Source organism: Aotus nancymaae, unplaced genomic scaffold, assembly GCF_030222135.1.
Source record: "Aotus nancymaae isolate 86718 unplaced genomic scaffold, 86718_ANA_hifiasm-v0.15.2.pri h1tg000030l, whole genome shotgun sequence".
Lineage (NCBI taxonomy): Eukaryota > Metazoa > Chordata > Mammalia > Primates > Aotidae > Aotus > Aotus nancymaae.
In genome coordinates this window covers 555,988-578,977 of record NW_026988443.1, presented here as the reverse complement: position 1 = coordinate 578,977, position 22,990 = coordinate 555,988, and the positions used below count along the sequence as shown (strand labels likewise).

Sequence of the window (22,990 nt, the reverse complement as noted above, 5' to 3'; positions counted from 1 at the left end):
CAGCCGCTTCCTATAAAAGAGGATGTGGGCTGTAACTTTGGAGCCTTTGAGCACCTGGGAGTGTCTTTATTCTGTTCTTACTCTTGCTTGAACTGTCGTAGGGACCCACACTCCCAGGGGAAGCTGTTCTTCAGAGTGGGGGTGGCATTGTTCCCTGGGCCTCCTGTCCCAGGCGCTGCTGCAGAGCAGATGCCGCTGCTGACTCTCACCCGTGAATGGGACCCGATTTTGCTTTTTCTGTTTGGCTTTGCTTTTCTCTCTGAAAGTTTGTAAGATCCTCTCTTTGTACCCAATTTGCTGAAATTTCACCATGATCTGTGCCTGCAGCTAAACTACACGCTGTTTTCATGCGTTGTGCCAAGCCCTGGTAGACACTGGAAAATCTCCACTTCCTTTCTGGGAAATCTTTCCTGATTGCTCTGACCCACTTTCCTCCGTTCTCTCCCGTACTTCCCAAACCGCCCGTGTCCCCCACTGGCCCTCTGGAGTGCACCTCTCATTATCCTCTTTTCTCCCCTATATTCCAGCTGTTTGTCTTCTCGTTCCACTTCACGGAAGATTCCATTTGCTCTCCCAACCTTTCTTCTAAGTCTGTCATTTTGCTTTGTTATTTTTAATTTCCAAGAGCTCTTTCTTTTTTCCAGTTACTCCTTTTTAATGACATCCTATTATTTTAGAGATGCAGGATTTATAATCTCTCAACCTAAGTTTTTGTTCTTCCAAATCACTTTCATCTGTTTCTCTCTGTCTCTCTCTCTCATGGTACAGACTTCCTCCAATCCCAAAAATCTAACACTTGAGGGGCCTCAGGCCTTGGTGCATGGTCCTGTCTCTCGCACTTTGACTGACCTCTATCCCATTTTGCTGGGACAGCCCTTTTCCGACCCCTTTCTTTCAGAGTAGCCTGGGAGGACCCCAGGGTGCAGAGAGGGCTTTACCTTTAAACCTTCCAAGAGGTGGGGGAAAGACCTGCTTTCTACCAACTGCTGTAACAAGACAGCTGAAGTTGTCACGGGAAACCATTTGAACAGTCATATTTTGTCGCATTAATAATAAAGTGTCACATGCCAGAGGTGATGGCCACACACAGCATGTCATGACTCAAGAGTGGAGCACCAGGGTTGGGCAAGATGGCCCTGGGATTACCCCTGTAATCCCAGCACTTTGGAAGGCCAAGGCAGGAGGATGACTTGAGGCCAGGAGTTGGAGACCAGCCTGGACAACATAGCGAGACCCCATCTCTATAAGTATGAAATAAATTAGCCGGGCATGGACTACTACAAGTGGTCCCAGCTACTCAGGAGGCTGAGGTGGGAGGATCACTTGAGCCTGGGAGTTTGGGACTGCAATGAGCTGTAATCATGCCACTGCATTCCAACCTGGTGACAGTCTGAGGCTCTGTCTCTAAAAAGAAAACCCAAAAAATAAAAAGCTGAGCATCATTCCTCTAGCTTTTTAAGCTGGAAGTTTTCAACCACCTTTGCCATGCAGATGTTTATCAGACTAAAAGTAGAGCACCTCCTTTATTAAAAGAGCACCCCCAGGCTTCTCTGGTGGCAGCACTGCATTAAATGGGTCTAGAACACCATATATATTTAAATAACTTTATTTGACATCAAATAAAAATATCAGCTACCATGCCACTCCTGCCACACCCAGATACATGCACGTGCACTCACACTGGTTCACACATTCACACAGGTGCACAACCATGCATGTGCTCACACACGGGCACACACTCGCCCTGTGCTGACCTGAATGGATGCCATCGGTCTATTAGGGAGGCTCTGCAGAGGTGGAGATGTGAATTTCATGTCTGTGGAGGTGTGAATATTTCATATCTGTGGAGGTGTGAATTTCAGTGGCAGCCACACAGCAACTGGAACTAGAACCTGGGCGTTGAATTGTCACGCCCCGCCCTCCCTTTCCCCCATAGGACTTTGTGGTTGGCCTCTCCATCCTGCTTCGGGGCACAGTCCACGAGAAGCTCAAGTGGGCCTTTAATCTCTACGACATTAACAAGGATGGCTACATCACCAAAGAGGTAGTGGGGGGCTGGGGGCGGGGCTGTCCCCTCCTCCCCTCCTGTTGCTCCACCCCCCGCTGCTCTTTCTCCCGGTTCCTGCTGCCCACCTGTCTTCTCCCCCTCTCCATCCAGAGACTGGCCCTGGGGACAGCAGCCAGCTGGCTGTCTTCCTTTCCCGGGCTCTAGGCCCTGGACACACAGGTGTGGAGTGTGGGCTCATGTGCCCTGCACCGCACAGGTCATTCCAGCTCAGCAAGTGTTCTCCGTCATCTGTCTTCCGCAGAAGGCCTAGGGGAGACTCAACTGGAGAAGCCAGAGGTCCTGGCCTTGGCCCCCACCAAGTGAAGGGGGCAGTTTAGTCCCTTAAGGCAGGGGTGGAGACGGGAGCCCTCCCACGTGGGCCCTCAGACAGGTTTTATTTGGTCCAAGCACTTTTTCTGCGGCAGTGTCACCTTTTGGAGATATGCACATAACAATCCATCCCCCACTCTTCTGGGAGATGAGCTTCCCCTAGAGTCAGAAGCTCAGTCTGGGTGCCCTAGAAGCGGGCAGGCTCCTCTCCCCAGCTCGTCCAGCCCCTCGCACTCACTCAGCACTGCCCTGGAGGTGCCCTGCACCCTTGGATGCTGCCCTTTGGGCCCTCGCAGCCGCCCCAGCCTTGCAGCAGGCTCACGCTAGTCTCCCCCTCCAGGAGATGCTGGCCATCATGAAGTCCATCTATGACATGATGGGCCGACACACCTACCCCATTCTGCGGGAGGATGCGCCAGCAGAGCATGTGGAGAGGTTCTTCCAGGTGAGCAAGCACCAGCCCCTACCTAGGGAGGGGAGCCCAGCAGAGGAAGGGGCTCTCACTCTTGGGGCCACCTTGGGCAAGTGGCTTGCCGCTCCAAGCCCCCCTCCCCCCCACGAGGAGGTTAAACTTGCCCCTCCAATCTGGCTAGTTGTCAGAACCCCTGAGAAGGGAATCACACCACCGCTCTGCCCTGTGGACCTCATCTGGGGGCCAGGGCTGGGGATCCCAAGGCAGCTGACCCCGGGCAGGAGCTCTGTGCCTCCTGAGAGCTGTGTGGCTCCTCCAGGGAGCCACTCTGGGACAGGAGCGGGTTGGGGCCTTCACCTGTATGCATGGGGGCTGCAGAGACTGCAGGCTTTGCCTCCCACTTGCTGGGGCCACTAGACATAGACCATCCTGTGACTCTGTTGCTCCCTCTGCCCTGGCTGCCTGTCAGGGAGGTGAGGGGTCAGATGAACATGGGGACAAATTCTGGGAAACCCAAGCCCAGGCGGGCTCATGGAAGTGGCCTAGGGGGCAGTGGGGAGATGCTTGGAGCCTCAGCAGTGGGGTGGGAGGTGGCTATGGAGGGTGTGTCATGTGCCCTGGATCCAGAGTAGGGACAGAGTAGGCAGAGGGGACAAGTTGGAGTGGAGGGAGCCCACCCACCTACCCGTCACTGCTGCGTCCTCAGGCCAGGGGCAGGGCTATCTCTGTTGGGGCAGACTCACCTTGGGCATGGCTTGGCTTGCAGAAAATGGACCGGAACAAGGACGGGGTGGTGACCATTGAAGAATTCCTGGAGACCTGTCAGAAGGTAGGCAGCACAGGAGGCCGGGCCACAGTTCTCTGCAGCTCTGTGCGGAGGTGGGTGGTTGGCACTGTCCACCCCTTCCCCCATCCCAGTCCCACACCTGCCAGCCCAGGACATGGCAGCTGTCCTTGGCCCCTCGCCACCTCCTGGGCAGCCCCAAGCTCCACTCGCCCTCTTGTCTGAGTCCATCCTCCTCCTCACGCACCCCTGCAACCCACAGCTTCCCCCGACACCCCTGCACCCTCTCTCAGCCCCACCCTGGAGAGCCTCAAGTCAGGGGCAGACATGGGGCCAAGCCAGAGGGAGAGAGTCACTGCAGGGAGGCACCAGAGCCTCTGCACTGTTGCCGCAGGCCCCTCCAGAGAGCATCCTGGGGGCAAGACACTGGGGCTCTGGCGCCTCCACTGCCCCATTCCCAAAGCAGCTCTGGTTAGCCCCTGCGTCCGCTGGGGCCAGCTAGGGTCCCTTCATCAGCTTGTACCACATGGGCTTGCAGTCAGGCGTGGCACTGAAGACAGGTTGTGCCTCACCAGCTGGGGACAGCTACTTCACCTCCCTGCCCTCAGCTCCCCTCCTCTCAGTGAGACAGACGGAGAGACAGACAGACAGACAGACAAGTTGCCAGACTCAGTCCCTGGCGGGAATCTGCTCAGCGGGGTGGTATTTGGAGCCCACCCAGCACCTGACTGGCCTCCCTTCCTCTCTCCACACAGGATGAGAACATCATGAGCTCCATGCAGCTGTTTGAGAATGTCATCTAGGACATGTCAGGATGGGTGCATGGCCATGGCCACCTCCACCCCCAAGAAACCTCTGTCCTGCCAGGAGCAGCCTCTGAGAAACTTTTAAAAAATAGATTTGCAAAAAGTGAACAGATTGCTACACACACACACACACACACACACACACAAACACACACACACAACCATTCATCTGGGCTGGCAGAGGGGGACAGAGGTCAGGGAGGGGCTAAGTCTGGAGCCCCTCCTGGAGTCCGAGTCCAGGAGCCCTGACCAGCCCTCCCCAGACCAGCGAGCCGAGGCTGCCTCTTGGTGAGTGGCTGACAGAGCAGGTCTGCAGGTCACCAGCCGCTGGATGTCACCAGGAAGGGAATCAAGCACCCCTGCAGGGGAGGGCCCCATCTCCAGTGTGAGCCCACCTCGTCCCATTCTCCACTCTGCTTTCTTGCCACACAGTGGGCCAGCTCCGGGCCCCCCAGCCTCCTCCCCACAGCCACTCCCTGCCCACTACCTACGCTTCTAGAAAGCCCCTCACCTCAGGACCCTGGAGGGGCCACCTGAGGGGCAGGAGAGACGGGAGTGATGGAGGCTGAGCCTGCAGCTTTCTGGAAATGGTTCCCTGGGGGCAGGCTACCCACTGTGGGGCAAGCTTGGGTGGTGAGGGGCCATTGGGCCCCATTCTTTCTCTGTGGCACGAAGGCAGGGGTTTGAAGCTTAGTGGAGAATCTGAGGGCGGTCTGCCAGCTCCACAGGGTGGGATGAGCCTCTCCTTGCCCCAGTCCTGGTTCAATGGGAATGCGGTGGGTGGGGTTATACACACCCTCCAGCACAAATTGTTCCCTCTTAGGTCCCAGGAGGAGGCACGTGGTTCAGGGACTGGCTGCCAGGGAGCCCGGGGCAGAGCTCAGAGGGTCCTGGAAAGGGGCACCTCCCTCCTCCTCCTGCAGCGCCCCTCCCATGGCCCAGTGGCTTGGCTGAGCCCCACTCCTGAAGCAGTGTCACCGTCCCTATGCCCAGGCTTGCCCCAGCCTTGCACAAAAAGCACAAGCACCCTTATTAGCTCAGGCAAAGCCCCGGTGGGAGCCAAGCACACTGCTCTCAGAGTCAGGCCCTCCTGCTGCCTGAGGCTTAGGCCCAGTAGCCTCAATACAGTGGCCCTAGGGAGGACGCCTAGGGGGTGGTCTGCTCTGTGCCTGAGAGCAGTGGGCCCCCAAAGCCCAGCCCTAGCCCAGCCTGGCCGACCAACATTCAAAAGCACAAAGTCTGGGGACTCTGCTTGGCTGTCCCCTCCATCTGGGGACAGAGGATGCCAGCCCAAAGCTGGAGCCAATGGTAAGGGCCGAGGAGCCTGCAGCTGGGGGATCAACAGAAGCCCTCCTGCTCCCTCCTGCTGGGGCTTCGAGGAGAAGGAGCCTGGTCCCAGGCGGCATGGCCCCTCCAGGAACATTCCCACGTAATACATTCCATCGGCAGCCACCCCAGCTCCACTCAGGCCTGGCCCCAGGTGCCCCAGGAGGCTAGTCCCAGAGTGAGCAGACCCTCAGAGGAAAGGTGGTATGGCGGAGGCTGCGGGAGCCCCTTGGCATTCATGCACAGCCTGGCCTCCCCCGTGGAGCTGCACTGACGCCGGGCTCCAGGCCCACTGGGGGCCTCTGCCTCCAGGAGGGCATCAGCTTTCCCTGGCTCAGGGATCTCCTCCCTCCCCTCACCCCTTGCCCAGCCCTCTCAGCTTCTAGGGCCAAGGCCTCAGGAGAGTGTCACCACCATGCTCCTGCCCGCCTTGGCCTCGGAGCCAGACTGGCTGCACGGCCCAACCAGGAGGAGCCTCCCACACTGGGACACAGACCAGCCGCATGTCTGCATGGCAGAAGCGTCTCCCTTGGCCACGGCCTGGGAGGGTGGTTCTTGTTCTCAGCATCCACTAATATTCAGTCCTGTATATTTTAATAAAATAAACTTGACAAAGGAGAAGGATTCCTGTTGGCTTTGTCCCGGCTCTAAACTTCAGCTCAGCCCTTCCCACCCCTGTTGCCATTAGCTGTGGATCCTGCCCGGTGCTGTGCTGGTAATGACAGCTGGCCCTGGGGGCGGAGAATGCCCCTCGAATTCTCAAGCTCACAGTGTGACCTCACTGAGGCCAATAAGGAAGAGATGCGCATGGTGGCCCTTTGGGGCCCTCATGAGAAGCGCCAGCCCTGGAGCCCCCACACAGACCCCACAGGGCAGGAGGACTTCTTGAGGCACCATGTGTATTTCACCCCCAGATAATTTTTCTTTCCTGGTTTCAGGAAGTCATTCTGGGTGTCCCCTTGGCTGGAGAGGGAGGGTCACAGGCCAGAAGAAAGCAGGATTTGCCTGAACACATCTCCTGGTGTTTATTTTCAAAGTATAAGCCCTGTGAGGACAATGCCAGGGAAGAGACAAGAATGAGAGCCTAGGGGGAGGGAGTTCCCCAACTCACCAATTCAAGTTTAAGAAATCCAAACATGTCCTGAGCAAGCAGGATAAAACGAAACTCACCTAAACATGTTACAGTGAACTGCAGAACACCAGTGACAAAGAGGTCACAGACAGCCAGAGATAGACTGGTGGCCAGCTCTCCTCAGTGACGATTCGAAAAGACAGGAATGGCATGTCCATTTTGTTGAGAGAAAAGTTAATTGTCAACCTGGAATTTTACACCAGGCAAAATATTTTCAGCACACGACTATAATCCCAGCACTTTGAGAGGCCAAGGCAGGTGGATCACCTGAAGATGGGAGTTCAAGACCAGCCTGGCCAACATGGTGAAACCCCGTCTCTACTAAAACAATTAGCTGGGCATGGTGGCGGGCACCTGTAATCCCAGCTACTCAGGAGGCTGAGGCAGACGAATCTCTTGAACCTGGGAGGCGGAGGTTGCAGTGAGCCAAGATGGTGCCACTGCACTCCATCCTGGGTGGAGTGGACGTTGTCTCAATAAATAAATAAATAAATAAGAGACTTTGCCACCAAAAGACTAAAGAAAATTCCAAGGGCTTTACTTCATGTGGAAGCAAGGTGATCTCCCAGCTAAAAGGTCCAAGATGCAAGAAGCATGAAGGGTGTAGACAGCAGTAAATATTGAGCGAATCTAAAGAAATGCAATGTCACTTGAAAAAATAGTAAAGAAAAAAAAATCAGTATAATTTTCAAAAATAGCTAATGTGATATTTCTAGCCTCACTGCTCTCCCAGAAGTGATGCCTGGCAGAAGTGAGGCTCGCTCACTCCCATGTTTGATAGTTGGTGCTGCTGGCAGAAAGCCAAAATATCAGTTGGGGATGTAGGGAAGCCCAGGTCACATATAAGTGTGTGCTCTCAATGTGACCTGGGCTTCCCTACAATATGGCGGCTGGGTTCCCAAGGGCAAGTCTCCTAAGAGAGAACCAGGAACAAGCTGTATTGCCTTTGATGACCTAGCCTCAGAAGTCAAGCTGCATCACTTCTTCCATGTTCTATTCATCAAGAGTCACGTGAAGTCCTACTGAGTTTTGAGCATAAGAGAACTAGTCTCCATCTCTTGATGAGCAGGTGATAATGTCTGGGAGAGCAGTGGGGCTAGAAATATCACATTAGCTATTTTTAGAAATTATACTGATTCGGCCGGGCGCGGTGGCTCACGCCTGTAATCCCAGCACTTTGGGAGGCCAAGGTGGGTGGATCACGAGGTCAAGAGATCGAGACCATCCTGGTCAACATGATGAAACCCCGTCTCTACTAAAAATACAAAAATTAGCTGAGCATGGTGGCGCGTGCCTGTAATCCCAGCTACTCGGGAGGCTGAGGCAGGAGAATTGCCTGAACCCAGGAGGCGGAGGTTGCAGTGAGCCGAGATCGCGCCATTGCACTCCAGCCTGGGTAACAAGAGCGAAACTCCGTCTCAAAAAAAAAAAAAAAAAAAAAAGAAATTATATTGATTCTTTTTTTTACTGTTTTCGCAAGTAGCATTGCATTTCTTTAGATTCCCTCAATATTTACTGCTCTCTACACCCTTCATGCTTCTTGCATTAGCCTCAAGCACACAGGACAGACAGGAGCTCCCCACACACCCTTGTGACATAGTCACCCACCTGCCGCAACACAAACCCCAGTTCACCATTCACCAGCTGTGTGACCTTGGGCAAGTCACACAATCTCTCTGTGCCTCAGTTTCCTCATCTGTAAAACAAGTACGAGGAGAGAGCTTGCATTACAGAATCAGGTTTAAATGAGCACAGGATGTTCAGATACCACATCCAGCTCCAGCAATGGGTTGGACCATCTCATGGCCTGGCGTTGAGGAGCAGACCATTCCCTGCCCCTGCACTGCTTCTGTGAAACGTGGCTGCCCTCTGCCTCGCTTCTCTGTCATGTGTGGCATCTTCCCTCCATAGGGCACACTCCCACTGCCCCAACAGGAGTTGACTGGACTAAAGATAGCCCTTTCTGCTGGGCGTGGCTTTCCCCTGCCAAGCCTCTCACTGGCCCATGGATTGACAGCCCCTGGGACAGGGCTGGGGCTGGTCCAATCTGCTCTGGGAGCCAGCAGTGTGCTGCTCCCACCCAGGCATCAACATAGAAGTCTGGTTGGGAAGGGGGCAAAGGCAGGGGAGTCCTCCTGCCCCCCTCACCCTTTCCTGAGGGCAGAGAAGAGCTTGTCTCCAGTCCACACTCCCGGTTACTGCTCGACACATGCCGTGTCTCTAAGGCCTTGTGGCTTCTAGGGCACAGGGCAATGCTTCCATTCGGGAACTTTCTGTGTCATCTTGAGCATGTCAGTTTACCTTGCTGAGCCTTGGTCTCCCTTATCTGTAAAATAAGCAACGACAACAACAAAACTCCTCTGCTAAGGCTGGTGTGATGATTCTACACGCACGCCTACTCATCTCTTAATAAACATGGGTGTCCCTCCTTCCTAGCCACTGACGTGTGCCTGCATCTGTCCCCTTTCTATGGAAATGACTCACACCCATGAGCCATCAGAGAGTGAACAGACATTTCAGAAGGAGTTTCCACATCCTGGAAACAAATCTGTGCTAGTCCTCAGTTTTCCTGGTAACCCCAAGGCCAGTGTGGGGACCAGCTGGCTGAGGAGGGGACCGGTTGGCTGAGGAGGGGCAGTCCGAGCCATCGGGCTGCGTTTAGGAGGTCTCAGGCTTCTCGGCTGCAGAAGAGGTTTCCTGGGAGACACGCGTGCGCATCCGAGGACTGTGTCCCCCGCTGACCACCAGGGGGCAACAGGGCCACACCGCGGCCTCCAGCTCATTCTGGCCTTCGCCGAGGAAGCTCCTTGGAAGAGCAGCTGTTCCCTTGTCATTTCCTTCATAGCCCCAAAGACACGTTCCTATTTCTGCCTCACTCTCCGTATGGTTTGCCCCCAAAACTGAATGTATCAAGTAACGAGCACACCGAGCGCACCGGGTGCTGGGGACCGGCACAATGCATGTCCCCAGCCTAATTCTCCTTGGCACTCCTAAGAAGCCTGCACGTGACCCTCTAGGCTTTCTGGACTGGACCGAAGACAGCTTATGAGCCCCACTCACACCCTTCACAGGCCCCTGTCAGGTCCGGAAGGCGGGAGGCAGTGGCCTTCCAGGAAACCACAGAAGGAGATGCCTGAAGACAGCTGAGGCCCACAGACCCGGACTTTGACACGACCACACCCTGCCCCAGGGAGGTGGAGACCTCTTTGCACTCTCTAGGGACCCTGCTGTCTCCAACCTGTGCCCCATGGCCCTGAACCCTCAAGAAGCCAAAACTGTCCTTCAAGTTCACGGCTGCCTCACGAGCTCCTTTGCCCTCCCTGAGCCCTAATCATTGCATATCTGCTTCTGGTGGGGTTTTGACCTTCACTCCCCATGCCTTCCAAGCTCTTTGTTCCCAGTCTAGGCAAGGCAGGTGCCATTCCCCACTTATTAAACACCTTCCACACCCGGGCACAGCTGCATCGTGAGTCCACAGGGAAGAGGCCACAGTTCCTGCTGTCAGGAAATTCAAGTCTGTGGGAACAGCAGAAAGCAGTGAGAACAGGCCCTGATGGTGACAGCGGCAATGCAGGAAGCCACCTTGGGGCACAAGCTGGGGACTGCACTTGTGGGGATGCAGTGGAGGGCTGGGACTTCCCCTGGAACTGTGAACAGAACAGCAGTGAGCACAGCCTTCCTTGGTGTGGGACGCGTCTGCTGTGTGCTCAGATCACTGTGGAGCCTTTGATCCCAGTCACCAGCCCTGAATTCCCTGGCGGACACATTCCAGGCAGGGTTGTCTAGCATGAGTAAGGCTTTGACACCTACTGCGTAGGTCCTCTCCGACCCAGTTCTGCCCTCCTCCGAAGGTGGTTCTTTGATCTGTTTATTGCCCTCATCAACCTTCTCTGTTCCAGACAAGCCCCTAAGTCCAGAGGCACTGCTGTCAGCCCAAAGCAAGTACTGGGCCCTACCCCAGCCCTCTGGTCCTCTCACCTGGGTCCCAATCCCTTAGGTTAGGGGCCTACCAAAGGCCAGCCATTCCTGGAGAGGAAATCGCTGGTCATCCAGCTGCAGTGGCCTGGACTTTGTCCCAGCCAGCTGGTTGTCAAGGGAATGTGCAAAGTCCTGTTCCCTGCAAGGTGAGCTTTGCAGGGGTCAGAGATTGGGAAAAGAGTTGGTGGGGAGGTGGGGCCTGCGTTGCACAGGGAAGGGGGCCTGAGGGCCAGTGACAGAACCAGCATGGCCAGGAGTAACTCCGTGCCTGAGTGAGGCCAAGCCGATGGTACCAGGAAGAAACTCTCCCCACCCCGCCCACACCCCTGCCACTCACAGGGAACATCTCAGGGATCTAGAAGGGGAACACACGGGTGTTTTTTGGCTTTGGCCAGAGCCGAAAGGTCCTGACGAAGGGGCTGTGTACCAGGCGTGGGCCTGTCAGGAAGGCCCTGTGTGGCCCTGGAAGGGAGTGAGCCTCCTCCTGCACAGCGCCAGCGGTGGGGGCAGCCATCTTTGAGCAGGGGTGGCAGCACTCAGTGGACCCCCATTGCCTCCCACACACCCCCATCTGCTGCCCGGCCACGGAGGGCCATCAGTCTTAGCACGGGCCTCCCTGCCAGCCCTGCACACCTCTTTGTTCTCTCTGTTCCTCAAGCAGGAAACCCAGCTTCTCTCAAGCTCACCAGGCCCTGCCGTTCCTGCCTTTGCTCTTACTCTTCAACCTGTGCACAGATACCCCCTGCTGAGCTCTCTTACCGGCTTCGAACATAATCAAACCTTTCAGGGATGAAAGGTCTGTGTCTACCCCATCCCTCTGCCTGAGATAAACAGCCCCCAGGAACGTCTCTCTTGCTCATGGCTTTGGGCATGAGGGAAAGAAGGAAGGTGTCCGGTCTCCTGACTGAGCACCAGTGTTCTGCCTCCTCAGCCTCCTCTCTCTTCTCCTGGCAGTAGCCCCCAGTCTCACTGGGGGAACCCTCCTCCACTCTCCATCCATGAAGCCTTGGAGTCGGCCCTCACCTCCAAGGGAGTAGAGCAAGGCCAGGCCTAAGCCAATGGGTGCATCGCCTTCCTCAGGTCATAGTGATTGGTGGAGGGGCGGGCACATGACCGGATTACAGTCATTAAGGCCTAGGGAGACCTTTGCTGGGAAGGCTGGGAAAGATGCTCCCTTCTCCCGCATCTCTGAAGCTGCAAAGGTGTGAGTCCCAGAGCTGTTGCGCCATTTTGTCACTGTGAGGAGCCATGGAAGGAAGCCAGCAGGGGAAGTCCTGACTGAGGGCTGAAGAGAGAGTAAACAAAACCTGGAAGGGCATTAGCCCTGCAACTGCACCTGAAGCCACCGCCTTCCAATCTCTGGACTGTTCACTTATGCGAGCCAGTGAGGAGGCAGCGCTCAGCCAGTGCTGCTGAAGTGAAGCACAGGGAGAGAGGCCGCGGCATACTGCTCAGGAGGCCCAGGCAGGGCTTCCAGGGCGGGGCCAGGCACAGGGCCCTGAGCCTTCCGGGTGGTGAGGCCAGCTGTGAAGTTACACCAGGGTCAAAGTCTCTTAGAAACACCTCGGCTGGTGGGCTGCCTGCACTGGAGGGGGCCTTGGCCTGGGCACCCACCCCAGCCCAACCCCTCCTCCATTCACTTTCCTCTGGCTGTGTCCTGACCCACAAAGATAGCACATCAAGCCAGGCAGCACTTTTTCCCAGTTTTTGAAAAATCACCCAATACAGTAAAACATCCAGAAACTAAAAATAAGGCCCCAAGGAGCCAGGCATCTGTCAGTTCCTGATAGCCAACCAGGATTTCAAAATCCTCAACTTTCTTGCTTTGTTGACAAGCTTTCCCAGTAGAAAACTTTCCAAGTAGGTAACAGTTTGTTCTGGGCAGAGCAAATGGGGCCCAGAGGGGAGGAATCCCTGGTCTCCTCCTCTTCTCCCCAACCCTACCCTAACTCCATTCCCTGCCCACTCCAGGGCCCCATTCCGCTGCCCCTGCAGATGTAGAAAAAGCAACAAGATACTGATTGGCAAGGACAACCATCTATCCCATCTGTCCCACCCAATCTCCCATCCGGCCGTTTCTTCATTCATTCATTCATTGAAACAGAAACAAACCAACAAAAAATAACTTGTGCACCCAGCACTGTGCCAGGGAATAGGGATAGAACAGCAGAATACTTGCAAAGCCTTCTCAGGTGGACTCTATACTTTTTCAGAGACAAGACATTAATAAATTAAATCCTATGAAAGGCATAAATGTACACCTGATGTCATGATCAGGAAGATGAAGCCCATGGTTCGGTGAGAGCTTTGGGCCAGGCGCATGACCTGGAGGCTCCCCCAAGGAGCAGCCTTTGAGCCCAGTCTGCAGGATAAGGAGGAGTGAGGCTGGGAAAAAGGGTGAGGGGTGGGAGGGAGACAGCACTGCCAGGGGCTGCGGCCAGATCCCAGAGGCAAATGCTGGGGAAATGGGAGAGGCCCACAGGGCAGAGCCACCCCAAAGGCTTTGACCTCAGCCCGAGAGCAGCATGGAGCCACTGAAGTGTATTAAATTAAATTGGTGTTTTGAAAACCCCACTCTGACTGAAACATGGACACCAGATTGGAGAGGACCCAAGTATGCAGAGAAACCAGGGAGGAGACTACTCTGTTTGGCTATTGCCACACCGCCACTGAGCTTTCTCACATGTCACAAGGCCAGGGCAGCCACTGAGCTTTCTCACATGTCACAAGGCCAGGGCTTGACAGGGCTGCTAGGTGATCCCTAACACAGTCACTCATGCCAGTTGCAATTAGACAGCAGCTGAGGTGGGAGTCACTTGATGGTTGGAGTGTTCATGGCCGATACACACGAGCTGCGGAGCCTCTGGAAGGCACTAATAGGAGAACAAAGCTTCTAGCTTTGCTGTTGAGCTTTGGTAAAGACTGAACACCTAACCATGTGCTGTCAGGCGACCATGTGGCCTGAGCTTCCCAAAACAATCTGTATTGTCAGACCCACCTAGTCATAAGCTGTATGTGCCATCAAGTGGAAGTGGCAGATAAGAGTCGGCGCTCAGGCAGTGGGGAAGGGACAGCTAAGCTGCAGGAGCAGGTGGCTCACGTTCCCTTGACATCAGGTTCAGTTGCATTGCTTCCTCTCCCTCAATGCCTGCCTATGGCTTTCTGCATGTTCTTTAGGGTCAGTCTACTGAGGAAGAAGAAACTCAAGCAAGACTTATGGATGGATCTGTACAATCTGCTGATGCCACCCAAAAGTGACAAGCTGCAGATGGCAGCCCCACTCAGGGATGAATCTGAAGGGCAGTGGTGAAGAAAGTCCTCCAATGGATAGAACTTTGAGCAGTATATTTGGCTGTCTGGAGTAAGAGATGGTGGAAAGAATGGTGGCAGGAATGGGGTCTATGTGTGGTCTCAACTACATGGATTTCCCCTTCCCAAGGTGGACCTGGCTAACACCACTGCTCAGACTCAGTCTGCCAGCAACAGAGACCAATGTCAAGTCCCTGCTATGGCACCATTCCCCATGGAAACTAGCTAGCCACCTCGTGGCAGGTTGGTTACACTGGACCCCCTCCATCATGGAAGGGGCAGAGGTTTTGCCCGACAGGACTCGTATTCTAGAGGGTTTCAACTTCCCTGCCCAGGATGGTCTATGGACTATAAGAAGTGAGAGTGCTTCTCTCACGAGTACATTTAATAACTCTCACAGCAGTTCTGTTTCCCGTCCTGGCCACTTTGAGCTTTGCTGGCCTGGAGACATTAGTACTCAAAGGGAGAGTGCCTCCCCCAGGAGAAAGAGAAGTTAAGACTGCTTCCTGGTCACTTTGGGTTCCTTATGCCACTGAATCAACAGGCAAAACAAGAGGGTTGATCCAGTGGCTGCAGTGATGGGTCCTGATGTCCAAGGGTAAAATTTGGTTCCAGGAGGAATATGGTTGCTACAATGGATGCAAGATTTCAGTGAGTTTCACCAGCACAAAACTACAGCACCCCCTCTGCTGTCTCTAGCAAGGTCTGGATCTCATGGTCTGTGGGGTGGGAGCTTCTTCCTTGGTGCTTCCTTGGATCTTAGGAGTTTGGCTGCTTTTTTTTTTTTTTTTTTTTTTTGAGACAGGGTTGCCCTCTATTGCCCAGGCTGGAGTGCAGTGGCATGATCATGGCTCACTGCAGCCTCAACCTCCCTAGCTCAAGCAATCCTCCCAACTCAGCCTCCTGAGTAGCTAGGACCACAGGTCCCATGCTACTGGCTATGTTTTTTAATTTTTTCTTGTAGAGACAGCATCTCACTATGTTGCCCAGGCTGGTCTCAAACTCCTGGGCCCAAGGGATCCTCCTGCCTTGGCCTCCAAAGGACTGGTATTACCGGTGTAAACCACTGCACCCAACTTGGCTGCTCCTTGTATCTTGGTCCTTCCTTAGTCCTTAGAGTTCTCTTTACTTCTTAACAGCCAATCCCTCATGGCTCCAATCCCATGTCATAGTTGCTACTTCCTTGTATTAAACTCAGTCTATTCCAATTCCTGTGTGATTTCTCTCTCCTGATCAGGCCTAGACTGATGCACTGTCCTGAGGGCCAGGAAGAAGCTGGGTCACCAATTAGAACCTAGTTGTGATGGACTGCATGCACCCCTCCTCATCCACATGTTGAAGTCCTAACCCAGTACCTCAGAACGTGACTGGATTTGGTGATAGGGCCTTTAAAGAGGTAATTCAATTAAAATGAGGGCTCTACGGTGGGCCCTCACTCAACCAGATTGGCATCCTTATAAGGAAAGGAGACTAGGACACATAAAGAAACACAAGCGCCACATGTGCACAGAGGGACAACCATGTGCAGAGGCAACCAGGAGACAGTCACCTGCAAGCCAAGGAGGAGGCCTCAGAAGAACCCAGCCCACCGACACTGTGATCTCAGGCGCCTGGCCTCCAGAAATGAGGAGACAAATGGCTGCTGTTTAAGCCCCCCACGCTATGGTATTTGTTGCAGCAACCAAGCAGACTGATAGGCTAGTAGTGGAAGGAATGCAGGGTCCTTCCCCCATACTCTACTCATCAGAAGTGAATTGCTAGGTTCCACCTACAATAAAGGCTATGGACATGGAAGGCATGCCAAATAATTTGAGGACATGTTTGTAGATCATCACCAAGGCCATAGTGGGAGTGCAGCCAGGCAGGATCAATTTGCATCTTGGCCTGGGATAGTGGGAAGTCTATTGGTTCAGATGATGTGGGGAGGTAAAGTTGCCAAGATATGAAGATGCAAATGGGAGTGAAGGTGAGGAAAGGGCAAAGACAGAATTCTGGTTTGGGGGCTGCCCAGGTGAATGGCTGGAGGATGCCATGACATCCTCTGAGATACAGAAGAGGACCACATTTGATGTGGAAAAATCATGAGTTCATGTTGAGTTTGTGGGCCTTTGAGACATCAAAATGGAAGTGTCCGATAGACAGCTGAGTTTATGGAGTTATACACGTGAATCTTCTTTCTGTAGTTGATAATTAAGCCATCAAGCACGAAAAATGTGGCCTGAGGGATCCTATTGAGTGAGAAGAGACATAAGTACTGTGCTTTGAGAGGCACTAACATTTATAGGTTGGACGGAGGAGAGAGTTTGAAAAATGACCCAGATAGAGGAGGAAAATTGAAAACAATGTGATATGACAGAAGACCTATCAATGGAGACTATGTTTGGCTGCAAGTAATGGGGATCCAGAATAATGGTAGCTTTTAAAAACCATGGATTTTGTTTTCTCTCTCTTGCATAAAAGGCCAACAGAGCACTGTTTGGCATTTGTTTGGCAGCTCAACAATTCTCAGGGATCCAGCTCCCAGCTCCGTAGCCTGTCACCTCAAGGCCCGAGATGGCCCTTTGTGCTCCAGACATCACATTCACATTTCAGCCAGCAGAAATAAGTACAGTGAAGAATAAGGGCCTGCTGGTTCTGTTTCAATAATTCCTTCAACCCCCAAACTTTTCTATTTAGATCTTGCTAACCAGACTACTCTCATGTAGTCTGGTTAGACTCTGGTTAGGCTACTCTCATGTAGCCTCAAAGCGTGACGGAGAAATGAGTCTCTCTATTCTAGGCAGCCATGTATCTAGCAAATAAATGGGGTTTTACTGCTAAGGAAGAGGGGGAGAAAGAATACTGGAGGGCAACCAGTCACCACTGCTGCAAAAACCACGGGAAGGTGGTATTTAAAGCACAGGGAAATGGCCCAGAAAGGCCACGAGTGCTGAGAGGTAATCACGTAAAGTGTCTTTTGGTATTAGTACCATGGAAGTCATTGAGAACTTAACTAAGACTTGTTTCATTGGGAGGACTGGGGCAAAGATCAGATCAGGAAGAATGAGGAATGAATGGGAGACAAGGAAATCCAAGCTAAGATTCATTTGGAATTAGCTCATGTGGGAGACTTTCCAAGGAAGGCTGGCAAGCCATGTGGGAAGGGCAGCTGGAGGGAAGTGGGGCCATGTTGAAAAACATGCGCTTTGAATGAAGAGAACTTTCAAACAGGCTTTGTGTAAGCAACATGGCTGTTTATTCACCTGGGTGCAGGTGGGCTAAGGCCAAAAAGGGCATTAGCAAAGGGCAGTGGGATAGGAGCTGGTTTTATAGGTTTGGGTAGTTTTTTGGGGGGCAGGGGTGTTGCAGAGTAAGTTCAGTTACAGTAGTGGGGGGTAGGGACAAGGAGTATACATGCAGTTACAATGGCAGGGTTGGGTGAGAAGTATTTACATTATCGTAAGAACAGTTAAGATGGCAGGGTTGGGTGAGAGGCATTTCCATTATCGTAAGAACAGTTAAGATGGCAGGGTTGGGTGAGAGGCATTTCCATTATCGTAAGAACAGTTAAGATGGCAGGGTTGGGTGAGAGGCATTTCCATTATCGTAAGAACAGTTAAGATGGCAGGGTTGGGTGAGAGGCATTTCCATTATCGTAAGAACAGTTAAGATGGCAGGGTTGGGTGAGAGGCATTTACATTATCGTAAGAACAGTTAAGATGGCAGGGTTGGGTGAGAGGCATTTACATTATCGTAAGAACAGTTAAGATGGCAGGGTTGGGTGAGAGGTATTTCCATTATCGTAAGAACAGTTAAGATGGCAGGGTTGGGTGAGAGGCTTGTCTGGGGAAGCTCCTCTGGGTGATCAGGGACACTGGCGAACTTAGGCACGGGGTGGGAGATGTCAGCTGGGGCAAGCAGGACTTCAGACTTTCAGGCTCCAGGCTTGCAGATGGAGACCTGACAGACCAAAGAAGACTTTTGCTTGGTTTTATTTAAGGTAGAGAGAGAGGGAAGGACCTGCTGAATAGGCAGAGACCTGCTCAAGAGGAATACGGATTAATTCTCAGTGTAAGGCAACCAAGGTTCAGGGGCTCCTATGCAGGACCTGAGGCCTGGGAAGGGGGACTCTCCCCATCTGCGGGGCCAGCACACGGCAGGTGCAGGTGTGGAAGGCCTCAGGGAGTAGGGGTAGGAAATGGAGGTTATTCCCCCCAAGTGAGGGCTTTTGTTTTCTCTGTTAAACCTGTGAGTCACCAGCCAGAGTGAGGAAAAGGCAGAGAAAGGAGCAAGCTGCCTTTTTGGTTGGGTGTGCATTGAGGCAGTGACAAAGAATTCTTGGCAAAACCAACCCACATCATAAGGGTGGCCATGGAGAAAGCAGGGATCAAAAGCTTTTATTTCCTTCCTGGTTATTCTGCCACATTGCCAACTGAAAAAGTCACAAAATATAGAAATTTAGCCAGGAGAGCTTTATCTCTTAGAAAGGGTAGCTACCTGCAGGCTGGTCATCCCACAGGCAGGGAAACGTGGCCTTTAGCAGAAACCAAAAGCAGGCACTTCAGAGGAAAAAGCAGAGAGGCTGAGGTGCGTCAGGTCTCCATATGCAAGCCTGGAGCCTGAAAGCCTAAAGTCCTGCAGTGCTCCGCGGTTACAGGTGCTCTCAGATGGTCTTTACCACAGGCCTCCTGTTACCGCTTGATCTCTGCTTTTATTTTGCTGCACCATAGTTTGGATATGATCCGTGGCACAAATCTCAGTGCATAAAAAGCAAAGCAAGCTTGTAATTGTTTAACTATAAGCAACACAGGTCTGCCCCTGGCCATCTCTTCCCACAAAAAGGTAAAAGAACATTAGCCAGGTGCAGCAATGCATGCCTGTGGTCCCAGCTACTTGGGAGGCTGAGGTGGGAGAATGGCTTGAGCTCAGGAGGCAGAAGTTGCAGTGAGCCAATATCATGCCACTGCACTCCAGCCTGGGCAACAGAGCCAGATCCTGCCTCAAAAAAAAAAAAAAACACAAAAGCACTCAGTGAGCAGCCTCTATAAACTGGCCAGAACCAGTGCATGGTCAGTGGTGTCTTAATCAGGAAAAAATTACTGAAGTCAGTCTCTTGTTCAATCAAACCTATAGTTATGCTTTGTGGAATGAAGTCGGAAGTCTGGGGGCATCAGTTAGCAACCGGCAGCTGGCAAGTTAGAACATTTTTCTTTTAGTGTAGGGGTATGTGACTTTTGCCTGGCATGGCCTTAGGTCTTATTTATAAATAATTTATAATAGGCCACAAAAAGTCCATTCTGCCAGTCTTATGGTCTCTGTTTTACCACCCTGGAGTTGTCCAGCTCTCTACCATCTCTGGCCCTAGGTACAAGCAGTTTCTCCAAGGAGGTGTCTACACCTCCACTTTAAGCAACCACTGGTCTGTTTCCTGTCACTACACATTCCTTTGCATTTCTAGTGTACTACAGTCTCTTCTTATCCATGATTTTGCTTTCTGAAACTTCAGTTGCTCAGGTCATCCATGGCCCAAAAATATGAAATGGAAAATTGCAGAAATAAGCAATTCATAAGTTTTAAATTATGTGCTTTTCCGTGTAGCGTCATGAAATCCTGCACTGTCCTGCTCCATCCTACCTGGGAGGGGGATCATTCCTCTGTTCGGCTTCCCCATGATGTCTGCTCTCCTTGCCCCTTAGTCACCAAGGAGCTGACTCCATGATTAGATCCACTGTCACAGTACCGCAGTGCTTCTGTGCAAGGCACCCTCATTTGACTTCATAATGGCTCCATAGCAAAACGGGAGTGGTGCCACCAATTCCAATATGCCAAAGAGAAGCTTTCCTTTAAGTGAAAATGGGAACAGTCTTGACTTAAAAAAAGAAAAAAAATCACATAATGAGGTTGCTAAGATCTACAGAAACAACGAATCTTCTACCCATGAAACAGTGAAGAAGGAAAAAGAAATTTGTGCCAGGTTTGCTGTTGCACCTCAAACTGCAAAAGTTACGGCTACAGTGTATGAAAAGAGCTTAGTTAGGGCGGAAAAGGCATTAGATTTCTGGGTGGAAGATGTGAACAGAAACATATTCTGACTGACTGCAACCATGTGGCACCAGATTAGCTTCATCTTAATTAAATCAAATTTGATCACTGGCATGTATAGGAAAAGACATGGCATAGGAAGGGTTAGGTACTGTCCGCAGTCTCAGGCATCTGCTAGTGGTCTTTGAAGGTATCCCCCAAGGATACTCTATACAAATGAAATAATCCCATACATACTCATTTTTAATATGCTCTTTTTACTTTAAATAACTATCTTGATATATATCCATACTGTATCAACAATTTGTCCCTTTTTATTGCTGAGTAGTATTCCCTAATGTGGATATACACAGAGTGTTCACATGTTCACCTGTTAATGAAAAATTGAGTTGTTACTAGTTTAGAAATTTTATAAAAAGTCTTCTGTGAACATTTATGTGTAAGTCGTTGCATATTTTTTCATTTCTCGGGTAGCTACTATAAAACAAAAAAAAATCTGGATTCTGTAAGGAATTAATTCTAAAGGATTGTTCTGGGGGCGTGGAGGGGACTATTGCAATAGGGAAACTTTGCAGTGTGCCTACTCTCGGGCTCCCCATATGATCAGCAAGTGTCTCAGGAGTTAGGCAAGTGGCTAATCTTGTATAGGGAGGAGTCAACTTGGCTAGAAAGAACTGTTATGGAAAAGTGGGCTGAGCAGAAGTGTCACAATCAAGCAGGTCTTACCTTGAGGACAGTCTTTTCTCAGGAGGGACTCTCAGGAGGGCTGTGGGTTGCCACAAGCTGCTGGTGGTCCAAAGCTCAGGGGACTGGAGGAGGAGAGAATTTGAACCAAAGTTTGGTTACAGGCAGTGTGTTCTTATTGATGCGTGGGGACAAGCAGTCCAGCTAATCATTTATGAAGCCAAGAATGGGAATTTAGAGGGTCTGTGTCTGGCTGGGTCATGGATAAACAAGGGAGCATCTTGGAGTCTTATCCAAGTTATATGGAAAGTCACTGGTTCTTTCCAGTAGGATATTTTCTGGAACCAAAGAGTGGAGGGATTCCTTAACCTTCAGTATTTCTAGGAGCAAAGGGCAAAGGTAAAATTCAATACTGTCAATCGTCACATGTGAAATGGCTAGATCATATGGTAGGTGTATGTTTAACTCTCTTCATACACTGCCAAATGGTTTTCAATCGTGGTGGTACTATTTTATGATCCCATCAGCAGTATACAAGAAGTCCCAGGTCCTCCACACTCTGGCCAAGACTTGGTATAATCAGTCTTCTTTGTCCATTCTAGTAGGTGTGAGATGGTGTCACATTGTGCTTGTAATTTGCATATCCTTAATGATTAATGGTGTTGAGCATCTTTTCATGTCTTAATTTTCCGTCTGTATATCTTCTTTGGTGAAGTGTCTGTTCAAATATTTTGTCCATTTAAAAAACTGAATTGCTTGATTTTATCAATTGACTTTTAAGTGTTCTTTCTATATTCCGGATACAAGTCTTTTATCAAACGTATGCTTTGCAGATATTTTCTTCCAGGCTGTAACTTATCTTTTCAGAAAGTCTTTGGGAGCTATGGCTTAGTGAAATGCTTGTGCCAGGTTCTCCTCAGCGCATCCCCCTGGTTACAGCCACCCCCACAGGTTCCAATTCTGTATCTGTGGTGACCTTCTTCTGCAAGTCAGGCTCAAGTCCCAAGCTCCTGACCCATGTCTCCAAGTGCCCACCATGCAATGCCCTTTGGATGTCCCATGCAAAACAGAGCTCACCATCCTCTCCCCAGACCCGCTGCTCCTCCAGAAGCCCTGTCTCCATGAATAGCCCTGCACCTATCCGGCTAGAGAACCCCAGGAGTCGGCCTTGGACGTCCTTCCCACTTCCACCTCCCGTCATCCAAAGCTGTCAGTTCTTCCTCCTGAACATCTCTGGACACTCACCTTCTCCCCCACACACCACCATTGTTCTCACTTGCACCACTCACCCAGATACCCTTCCTTCCTTACAGGGGTGGCCAGAGAAAAACTTCTCAAACACAAGTCGGGCCATGGCACGCCGGTAAGGACCTTCCAGCGGTCTCCTGTGCACTTAAACAAGATCCAGACTCCTTCGTGGGACAAGTAAACCCCTTGATGACCTGGTCCTTGAGTAATGTGGGGGCTTCTTGCCCAGAGCCCCTAACACTCTTCAAAGCCAGCAGCTGAAGAGCTAGCTGTAGCTGTCTGTGGAGTTCAGCCGCTGCTCCCTGCGTGCCTGCCCTCTGCCGGGGATGGAGCCTCGTTTCCCCACTTCCCCACCTGCGCCCAGCAGTGCAGGTGAAGGCCGGGCTGCTGAGAGAGGCTGGGAAACGCTGGGCTTTGGGGTCAGGAATGCCAGCTCCACTACTCACTGCCTGTGTCACCCTGGGAAAACAGCTCTGGCCCCAAGTTCCCCGTAAGTAAAACAGGGGCAGTCATCCCTCCCCTCCTCAACGACCTATGTCACAATCAGAAGCCACAAACCTCTGCCACCCAGCAGGCTGCCTTGGTCTCCTCCACCACTTTCCCCAGCGATGAGAACGGCGCCAAGCCCAGAACAGGGCCGACACTGGGTGAGGCCAGCAAGGCGTTTAGGGAAAAACTTTCGGGCAGCGCCTACTCTCGGGCTCGGGAAAGCGCAGGGTCCCTCCGAGAGGGAGCGTCTGCGGGGAAAGCGCCTGCGGCCCAGCTGTGCCAGGAGCCTGAGGACCGCCCGGAACCGCCCTGTCCTGCGTTGGCCCCGCCCCTCCGGGAATTGGCGCCCCGCTATTGCCCGTTGCCTGTGACGTCACAGGGGCGCGACCGCGCCTCTCTCCGGTAAGCCGGCCTAGTGTCCCAA

The 22,990-nt window shown here is 52.2% G+C and overlaps 1 protein-coding gene and 1 long non-coding RNA gene across 4 annotated transcripts in view; one reads left to right on the top strand and one right to left on the bottom strand.

The window, feature by feature from the left end:
* KCNIP3 (potassium voltage-gated channel interacting protein 3) overlaps nucleotides 1-6,323 on the top strand; it is a 98,648-nt gene extending 92,325 nt beyond the window's left edge. For both annotated transcript variants that reach the window (XM_012438322.2, XM_012438323.3), the window contains 4 exons: nucleotides 1,937-2,044; nucleotides 2,718-2,822; nucleotides 3,556-3,618; nucleotides 4,329-6,323. In XM_012438322.2, coding sequence (XP_012293745.2) covers nucleotides 1,937-2,044; nucleotides 2,718-2,822; nucleotides 3,556-3,618; nucleotides 4,329-4,376 — 324 coding nt within the window. In that variant the 3' untranslated portion in view covers nucleotides 4,377-6,323. The remainder of the gene's footprint in view (nucleotides 1-1,936; nucleotides 2,045-2,717; nucleotides 2,823-3,555; nucleotides 3,619-4,328) is intronic.
* An 11,013-nt stretch (nucleotides 6,324-17,336) lies between these two features.
* On the bottom strand, nucleotides 17,337-22,877 carry LOC105707367 (uncharacterized). 2 transcript variants are annotated; one of them, XR_010344791.1, is made up of 4 exons: nucleotides 22,636-22,877; nucleotides 20,872-20,954; nucleotides 19,738-19,972; nucleotides 17,337-18,063 (listed from the first exon to the last, which is right to left on the bottom strand). It is a non-coding gene; the product is annotated as an uncharacterized LOC105707367 (long non-coding RNA). The 2 variants fall into 2 exon arrangements; XR_001105051.3 differs by having other exon boundaries at nucleotides 19,738-19,944.
* Between the last annotated feature and the right edge of the window lie 113 nt (nucleotides 22,878-22,990).